This window comes from Hippocampus comes, unplaced genomic scaffold (assembly GCF_001891065.2).
Source record: "Hippocampus comes isolate QL1 unplaced genomic scaffold, H_comes_QL1_v1.1 scaffold86, whole genome shotgun sequence".
Classification (NCBI taxonomy): domain Eukaryota; kingdom Metazoa; phylum Chordata; class Actinopteri; order Syngnathiformes; family Syngnathidae; genus Hippocampus; species Hippocampus comes.
In genome coordinates, this window is record NW_017805882.1 from 1,914,220 (window position 1) to 1,924,127 (window position 9,908).

The 9,908-nt window shown below is 39.7% G+C and overlaps 1 protein-coding gene across 1 annotated transcript; it reads left to right on the forward strand.

Moving 5' to 3' along the window:
• The first annotated feature begins 588 nt into the window (after window positions 1-588).
• On the forward strand, window positions 589-9,291 carry tmc5 (transmembrane channel like 5). The gene is made up of 21 exons (XM_019889369.1): window positions 589-848; window positions 1,717-1,852; window positions 2,126-2,346; window positions 2,430-2,507; window positions 2,840-2,950; window positions 3,094-3,196; window positions 3,416-3,491; window positions 3,596-3,856; window positions 4,043-4,185; window positions 4,285-4,429; window positions 4,867-4,985; window positions 6,168-6,368; window positions 6,715-6,790; window positions 6,881-6,978; window positions 7,055-7,150; window positions 7,231-7,306; window positions 7,682-7,815; window positions 7,961-8,134; window positions 8,318-8,396; window positions 8,487-8,579; window positions 8,652-9,291. Exons 2-21 carry the CDS (start codon window positions 1,740-1,742, stop codon window positions 9,225-9,227), a joined length of 2,973 nt encoding a protein of 990 aa, XP_019744928.1. The 5' UTR covers window positions 589-848; window positions 1,717-1,739; the 3' UTR covers window positions 9,228-9,291.
• Window positions 9,292-9,908: the final 617 nt, after the last annotated feature.

Below are 9,908 nucleotides of genomic sequence, written 5' to 3' on the forward strand. Positions count from 1 at the left end.
GGCAAATTTTCATTGAAAGGCTACGTTCAATGTCCTTAGGACAAGTTCGAAAAAGTTGTTGCAAACTGAACCTACACTTAAAATGTGTTGTTTGGAAGTTTCAAAAATCATTTAATCAATTTATTACTTTAGTTGGTACAGCTTAATTTCTATTAATATTAGCAACACCTCTCGTTATGACGTATGTTTGACTACACAGTTAATAGAGTTTAACTTCCCCTACAAGTCTTGCTTGGATCTCAATTGTGCAAATGCACATTATGTAGTCGATATTAGAATTATTTTCAAGTGAAAGACGAAGAGAAATGAAGTGTAAAATCACATCTCACAGAAGTTCTTGACAGCGTGGTGCACCTCTGAAATTCATACAAAATTGGTAATCCAAATTTTGTCCCAATAAATTACAGTATCTGTTGACATTTTACAATATTGACATAATGTTCAAACCGGATACAAGTACCGTATCTATATGTATACTCTTTCATATTTTTTCTCTATATAAGTAGGAAGAGTGGCACAGTGTGCAGCTCTGCATATCCAATTACACTAGGACATCTGTTTGACGGTCCTAATGTTGAATACGTTGTGTCTTTGGAATTTATGAGTTGTTCACAATAGACACTGTCTACCTGATACCCACCTGCTCTAAACATGGGCTATGGACTTTTACCTTTATGACTTCAGCACACACTTCCTGGTTAGTCACCTTTTGTGATGGTTGTTATTGGACACGCAGGTTTCTTTTGTCTTTTCATCTGATTGGCATGGACTTCTAGGTCTTTTTGTTTTTTAAGTCAGTCTTCACTTCTAGTGGATTTGTTTCAATTTCCACACACTCACCAGCTAAGGTAATACTTTGTTATGCAATGTATATATCTGTTTGATACATGATAATGTATATATAATTCAACACTACTTTCACATTCTCTATTGAATAGGTTATTGTCTTGTATGAATCGTTTTTAAGTATTAATTTTTGGGCATTATCCTAGTGAATTATGCATACTGCATGAAGTAATCTTATATTTTCAGCAGAATATATATGCTGTAAGTGTACCCAGTGTTTCACAACCTCTACCGAGTCAAGCCACATATTTAAAATTAAAAAAAAAAAATCTAAAGGCACACCACAGAACAAAAATATCACAAAAAGTATGAATACTGAAATAATAAGGATCTCGACTGATTTTACCCACAAATTGACTTAATCATTTTGAACTCTGGTCATTTTTAATTGAACAAAAAGCTAATATCCTTTTCTTTTGTATTAACGGCAACTGGTAGATACACAGGTTTATTCCACTTTCAGCTTTCTTTTGGAAGGGAAACCATTTGTCCACTATCCACTACACTTACCGGTACTTCCCAGCATTGATAGATAGATACATACATAAATACATACATGCATACAAAGATAAAATTGTAATTAAGAAACAATCATTTTCACACATTGGAAATTTCCCAGACCACCCTTGATTATCTCTCACAGTAAACTAAAGTGACATGGCACTCTTGTTGGGAATTACTCAAACCTATTTTATAAATTAATGATGAGCCAATGGGGACAAGGCAGGCAGATTAAATGACATACTTCTCTCACAAAATGTGAACTTGCTTCAAACTTCCAATTTAGCCTCACCTGGACTTAGCCTCACAAGCAACAACCCGATATACATGATTTTAATCATATACTGAATGTTTCCTTTACTTGAACAGGACTGAAGTGGAATTTAATACGTATGCTATCAGTGAGTGAAAGGATCAACAATTTGAAGACCCTCATGTCAAGTTACAGCAATGGAGGACTTCTCAACCCTGCCTACCATGACAGTGAGACTCTGGAAATTGATAGGTGTGTGGTTATATAAAATGCAGGGTCACTTTGTCATTTGCCTCAACATTCACACTTTTACTTTGAATCACCATTTATTTATGATGAGATTATGTAATATTTACCCATGCATATATGCAATAACTGGGTATGCTCAAAAATTCTTTCAGAGGAACTTTAAATTGAATTGACATATTTGAACTGTTAGCTAAAGTCTAATGAATTGTATAGCACAAGATGTTTAATATTTCATATTTCTCATTGCTTATTCTGTCTGGTATTTCGGTCCTTCAGAAAACCACAGCACACTAACCCCTATGTCCGGAGAGAACAGGACTGGTGGAAGGACAGAGAGGAAACATATGACTCAGAGATTGGTCAAAGCAATGGTTTTGATGCTGTAGTGAGAGTACCCTGGGGAGGTTGGCAGGAGGAGGGCTGGAGGGGAAGAGAAAATATACCGATGGGACTCCAGTCAAGACGCCCAGAAAGCCCTGTAACCCAGCATGACTTTGGTAAGTGAGGCTTATTCTAGTGCCAAAACACAGAATATTATAATCGTATCACATGTTACACCAACTCCTTCATTTTAATGCAGATCACAGTCCAGTCCGAATGGATTGTGACTTTCAGTATGATCAATTGCCTCCTATCCGACTTCCTTCTGCATCATCAGGTAATGGTTAAACCATTTTCCCCAATGGTATAATAAATGTGTATCTATTTCAATCCACGGTAGTTATCTCTAAACGCACGTATATACACACACACACACACACACACACACACACACACACACACACACACACACACACACACACACACACACTTTGGACGCAATGAGCTGGATGTAGCAAAGCAACCTTAAAATACAGTATAATGCAGCCTCCTTTGTGTTTGACAATAGTTATAGTGTAGCAGTATTGTAAGATTACATTTCATGTATGAAGGTGAACATTTTTATCTACAAACATTGGCGTAATTATTTTGCTTCCATTGATCTTTCAGGCACAATGACCATGAGATGGAGGGGAGTTGGATTAAGGATGAACATGTCTTCTGACCATGATCCTGCTCATTTAGCGTTGGAGGAGGCCATCAAGAATGAGATGGAAAATGGTAATACTCAAGGGCATTTATATGTTGAATTAGTAGTTCAGATCTCTGCACAGTTATCAGTGACCCCTGATACTATTTTCTTTTAGAATGGTGACTTCAAGGTAAACAAAAACAGTGGTTGTCTTTCATTTCCTGTGTAACAGAGCAGCAGAGCCTAGTCAAAGAACTTGTTGCCTTGTCAACACGAGAAAGAATCAAGGCCATACGGGACCTTCCGATGAGCTTTCAAGAGAAAAAACATATCAGGTGACTAAAACACTCATATTCGCCATGCACCATACAATGTAATTGTACTTCTCTTTCTTTGTTACAAGGTCAATACTGAAACTAATTAGCAGGACTTCCCAAATATTTTCTCCTGCCGATTCCAGAATTACAGAAGACTGTGCAAGCTGTCCTGAAATAATGTTTTTATCAATGCAAATTAACAGTAATGCCAAATAATATTTTGAATGACCTTCACAGGAGTGAAGTGCTGGCATTTGACTCTCAGTCTCGCCGGTTCACTTGTTTTGCAGACTGTTCAGAACGAACATCACTGGTGAGTTTGTGTATAAAATCATAATACATCTTCGGACCCTTGTTGTCTTGAAAAGCACGCCGCGTGATTATATGCCTTGGGTATCATATTCTGTGTCCTTGCAGTTTCTTCGCAGGTGCGGCTACAGTATCCGGTCAATTAGGCAGACCTTGGAACTGTGGCAAGGCATCATGAAAGAGATAGGTGGCAAGTTTGGCACCAGCGTGCTCACCTACTTTCTATTTCTCAAGTGGTTGCTCATGTTCAACATATTCTCCTTCCTGGTTAACTTTGGCTTCATCACCATCCCGCTGCTGGTTTATGATATCTCCCCCAACATACCTCCAAATGTCGGCTTTGGAGGACTGGAGATTCTTACTGGAGCTGTAAGTGTAGCCTGATTGTCATACAAAGTGAACTTCTTTCTTTTTTTTGTTTTGTTTTTTGTTTTAAACCATCTTATTTTGTGTATTGGTTGTCAACACTGAACTCTTTTATCACCTCATGTACTTCATCTTGAAATAATTTTCATTGCGCTGGGAAAAGAACAGTTCATGTTTCAACTCCATCAGGGTTACTTCAACTACACTGCCATGTACTACGGTGGTTACAGCAATGAAACCCTTGTGGATCTGGTCGAATACAACATGCAGCTAGCCTACTTTTTCACGATTGCCATTTATATGGTGTTGTGCGGCATTGCACTTATTACAAGGTGAGTCGAATTTGCTTAATATATTTATCGTAAAGATTTGAGAATTTAAAGTACATAGATCCCCCAAAATACAGTAAATGTTTCTTTTGTCCCCTACAGCATGGCAAACTCTTTCAAGACAAACTACATGCTTGCGGATCAAGTTTCAAACAGTGCATGGCAGCTTTTGTGCAGCTGGGATTTTAACATCATCAATGAGAGAGCGGTGAGACAGCGCAAGAACAACCTCAGCGTACAGTTAAAGGTAAATTTTGTCCAATACAAACCTTTTCAGTTTGAGAACATACTATTTGATGTTTCTTTTACACAAACAAAGCAATGCAAAGAATATACTTTCTAACCACCCAGAGTCAAAAAGTAATGAATCATCCTCATGAAACAACCTGATAACATCCAAAAACAATAATCCGACCCACATCTGAACCCATGGGTGTCAGTGGTAATTAGTCTGACAGAACAGGGATTAAAAACTCTTCTTGATGCGGTTGGTGTATGTGCGACTTTTGCAACGGAAAACAAGATGTGATCCATCTCCCTTTTTTCCGACAGCTCAGTATTTTTGCTAGAGAATAGGAGTATGGTGTAAAAATGTTCATAAATTAGAAAGACAATCTGCTTCAGATTTCAGATTAATTGTCTCACGATCTTTTGGGACCATGTTAACCTATGGCAACCTTCCAGGAGTCAATGTCAGAGAAGGCCCAGAGAGATCTGCTAACCCTCACTGAAAAGTTCAAGCATATTGGGATTCATCTGGGCTCGTGGCTTCTCTCCACCGGCATGGCTGTTGGCTGTGCCCAGTAGAGCACAGTCAATGGAAGATGACGTAAGATCTTCAGTACCATTTTATATTTCTGGGATAGTTAAATTATTCCATCGTCACTTAAATGGCAAAAATATCCATCCATCCTTTCCCTGAACCGCTTTATCCTCATGAGGGTCGCGGGCATGTTGGAGCTTATCCCAGCTGTCTTCGGGTAGTAGGCTGGGGACAGCCTGAATTGCCACCCAATCGCAAGGCACACATAGACGAACAACAATTCACGCTCACAATCACACTTCAGGACAATTTAGAGTGTTCCGTGGTTTTCAGAATGTGGGAGGAAACCAGACTGCCCGTAGAAAACCCACACAGGCACAGGGAGAACATAGTCGGCTGGGGACAGCCTGAATTGCCACCCAATTGCAGGGCACACATAGATGAACAACGATTCACGCTCACAATCACACTTCAGGAAAATTTAGACAATTTAGAGTGTTCCGTGCTTTTCAGAATGTGGGAGGAAACCAGAGTGCCCGTAGAAAACCCACACAGGCACAGGGAGAACATGCAAATTCCACACAAGAAGACCGGAGTAGGAATCAAACTCATGACGTCTGCACTGGGAGGCGGATGTGCTAACCATTTGCCCATCGTGCCTCCTTGCCAAAAATATAACATGAATAATTCTAAAAAACAACAACATATTCCAAATAGAAATGTGATTGTAGCCTTTACAGTAACCTACATTGTGGGTTGAAAGGTTCAGTCATGATTCAAATAGCGAATAAAGATAATAAATTACTACCCCAGCATTTTCACCCAAGTTTGCACCAAATCTAAATGGGTTCTTCCTGGCACGTCTTACCCATCCACACAGTTCCTTCCATTTGGTTATGTAGGTTTGACAGAATTTCGGCCACTAAAAAGCAACCATCAAAAGCTTCTCAACACAGTGCCTCTTATCAACTTCTGTTCCTAGTAAGTAATAGAAGGAAAACCAATTTTTTTTTTGTTTCGCTTTAGTATTTTGTTTTATGTTAAGACATACAGTATGTATCTTCACGAAAAAAAAAGATTCCCCTTACTTTTCATCCATTTTTATGAGGCAGATGTAATTCCCTTATAACACAGTAAAATCCTCTCAGCATGCCCCACAGTATAAAGTGGGGTGAAACATAATGGAAAAGATTTCTTTTAATTACACGTACTATGTTGTTAGTCAACAACCATTTTTGTGCCCTCTGTCTTTGCAGAACACAACAGATGCTTCAAACTGGTCACTGCTTCAAGAGGCAGAGACTCTCCTTGTCCCCTTTGTGGTCTCCTCGATGAACCTGGTGGTCCCACTCTTCTATTCTCTTTTCAATAAGTTTGAGCAATATTCCAGTCAACGCAGACAGATCTACACACTTTTGCTAAGGTCTGACAGGAGACTTTCTTGAACAATTGTATTTTTGCAAATTTCCCCAGTGTGGTACCAATAAAATGTGTCTTACAATGTTATCTTTTATCCATCCATCCATTTTATACCACTTACCGTATCCCTAAATTTTCTCCAAAATCAAAAGTGCACCTTGTAATGCAGTGTGCCTTATGTCTGTATTTGTTGTTTTCAATTCAAATTCCTTCCTATTTAATTCCGCACATCCAATCACGAGCAAAACTAGAACAATTTCCTGCTTCCGTGTCTTCTAATTCTGATTTATGTACATATGTAATTGTATTACTTCTATTTACCTTTAAATGTTGGTTTTTCGTGCTTCCAGGAATGTTTTACTCAAGATGTTTATTCTGGGAGTTTTATGCTACTACTGGATGAAAGTGGTGCCTCAGAAGTTTTCGGTATGTTGAGCATAAACCCTTTTTAAGCATCTATCTAATCAGTATCACATTCTGTAGTCTTCCTTTAGCTTTGTGATGGTTTTCCCTCAGTGTTGGGAGTCCATGGTCGGACAGGCATTGTACCGCTTGGTCATCTTTGACTTTTTCTTTCTCATGTTGGGATCCTTCTTTGGAGAATTTCTCAGCAAGTGAGTTATGCTGTTCCAGAAATGTTTAAATGTCACCTCAGATGGCACTTTTGTTTATTTCTGTGATCTATTGCAGTATGATTGGAACAAAATTCCTACCACGACTCGGGGTTCCGGAGTTTGATGTTGCCAGGAATGTCCTTGAACTCATCTATGCACAGACTCTAGTCTGGTGAAACACTTTATTGTCATTAATTCAGAACTTAAGATCTAATTAGATCCTATGATAAGGGGTTTTTCTTCTCGCTATAGGATCGGGATCTACTTCTCGCCACTGTTGCCTGCCATTCAGATTGTCAAGCTTTTTGTCCTGTTTTTCATAAAAAAGGTAAATATATGGAGCCTCTTTTTTACCCCTGATATATTTCCAGACACAAGACCATTGGTGATTCTGTGAAATTCCTGGTCTTATCTTATTGCGCGATTATGCAACGCATGGTCTCCTTGAGCAAAAAACAAATTTTGTCGTAAGGTCAACTCAAGTCACAAAATAACTGAACTCTAGAGGATCAGTAATTGGACCCTGGTTGACTGTGTCTGGGACATTGTTGAATCTTTCATGCACATTGAATGGCCTTTGAAGTTACACTATTCAAACCTCTGAATAGTAAGGCCCCCCTCATGTTTTCCATGACAGCGGGCAAATGAAATTAGATTGAAGGCATTCTGATATGTCCAATACGCAGCATACGTTTGTCCCCAGGTCAGCCTGACTCACAACTGTCAGCCTCCACGGCGAACGGGCAGAGCAGCTCAGATGCAAACCATCTTCATTGCTCTCCTCTTCTTCCCCTTCTTTGTGGGAGCCCTGTCAATCGTTGCCTACACTGCATGGCGGTATGCCCCTTTAAAGATTGTATGCATTGTATACATTGTATTATATAAGTGGAGATCCAATGGACATTGAAAACAGACTCAACAAAAATCCAGATATTTTTGACAAGCAAAAGTTGTTTGATTTTCATTTTCACATTCTCTGTAGACTTACACCCTCTCAGCAATGTGGCCCATTTCGGGGCCTAAACAACACGTTCAGTGTGGTTGGCATCTGGATTGATGGTATGGAAGACAACCCTGGTTCTAAAGGGGCCATCTGGATCTATGATAATGTCATCAAAAGCGAAATTGCTTACTTCCTCGGCACTCTTATAATCTTGTAAGTGCACACGAGTTGCATTATGTGTGCATTATTCTTGCTATATTGTTGTGTTTCAAAAACCTCAATCAAAAAAAAAAAAGGCAACATCACAGTGTATTCCTGTTAACACCAACCGAGGGAACAATAGTAACTCATCTTGACGCTTTGTGTTCTCGTTGACGGCCATGCTTTTCTTGTCAGAATCATCATTTATATCTTCTGGCAAGTCTCTCAGGGCCGCAAGCACCTTATTGGTCGACTGAGACAGCTAATTGCTAATGTGAGTGTGGCTCAAACTTTCATGTGAGTGTTTTATATGTCCTTTTTGATTGAAACTTTACCCCATTCATTTTTCTGTTTGTCTAATCAGGAGGGGAAAGACAAGTCCTTCTTGTTGGAGAAACTGCAGAACCTCCAGAAATCTTGTCGTCATAAGAAGCAGAAACAGAAAAATCGAAACAAGGTCCACTTCTACAGAACCATATGCTAACCTCGCTTTGTTCAAACGAAATTTCTGTCTGTTTTCCTATTTCAGCACACCATAGAGCGCCTGGATGACAGTTCAACAGGCGGTCAATCCCGCTCCAACCCCACGGTTCAGGCTTTACTTCTTGATCAACGACTTGAGCAAGAGGAGAGGCACTTCCCCAGTGGTGTGCCGTTTCCCTCAGATTTCTCCACTTCTGAGGCTGTAACCATGATGACCCAGCAGAGAGCTGAGGGGCAAATGGAAGAACGTTACCCAATCCATGAGTCGTCTTTCATACCTGGGATGCCTGCCGGGCACGTGTCTGAAGATAGCGAAAGAGATGAAAACAGCAGTGCAGCCGAATTTCCTGAAAACCCACATGACAGATTCATGGCTGGAATTCCAAGAAGGCAAGCAAGACAAGAAGAAGAAGATGCAGCGCCAGAAATAGATGGCTTGCCATCATCGTTGTCAAATGCTATGATCCAAGTCATGCAAGCAAGGCAGAGAGCAGAAAGAGATGAGGGTCTTCATTGGAGCATGGCTCCCTCTCAAAATCTTCCTCCTGCTAGTTCCAGTGCCCTCATACAAGCTATGTTAGCCCGGCAACAAGCCCAGAATGAGTATGATGACGGCTACTAAACTAAAGGTTTAAAAGTATTCAATACCGAGAATCAAATATGAAAGTTGTTACTCGGATAAGTTATATCAGTATTTGTCATTCATATCTTATTTTCAACAAAAAAATTCGATACAATAATTTATAAACTATCAAGCTGCACTATGTATGCGAGGGCGCAGCTTCGCATACATATTTACCCTTTACCTTCTTATGTATGGAGACTATATATATATATATATATATATATAGTGGAGATTGGTCTTATTAGAACGTGACGATGCGCAGACACAGCACCAGTCTGATGATGATGATGTTGTCGTCATGGAGATTTGCATGCTTTGTTTTCTTCCTTCTTCGCTATGTCGCCTAATTCTCTCTCATTGTTACATTTAATAGCGCCAACTGTTCAGAGAAATTTTCACCTTTTTTTTTTTTTTAATTGATATTTACGTGTAATATTCGACCAGCTCCACACCGTTGTAATTTTCCTCGATTAGACGTTGCTACCGAAATGATTTTGTTCTGGCTTCCATGTAGCCTTTCTCCGTGAACCTTGTTCGACATGCTGACATTAATTTGTCCCCGCGGTCTGCGGAGAACATACTTTCTGGATGAATGAGCACCTTTACTGTAATATTTCAAGAAATTGTGTCCCCCCCCCCCATTATGCGGCTTCATTCCTTTCCCTTCTGGCAGGGGCC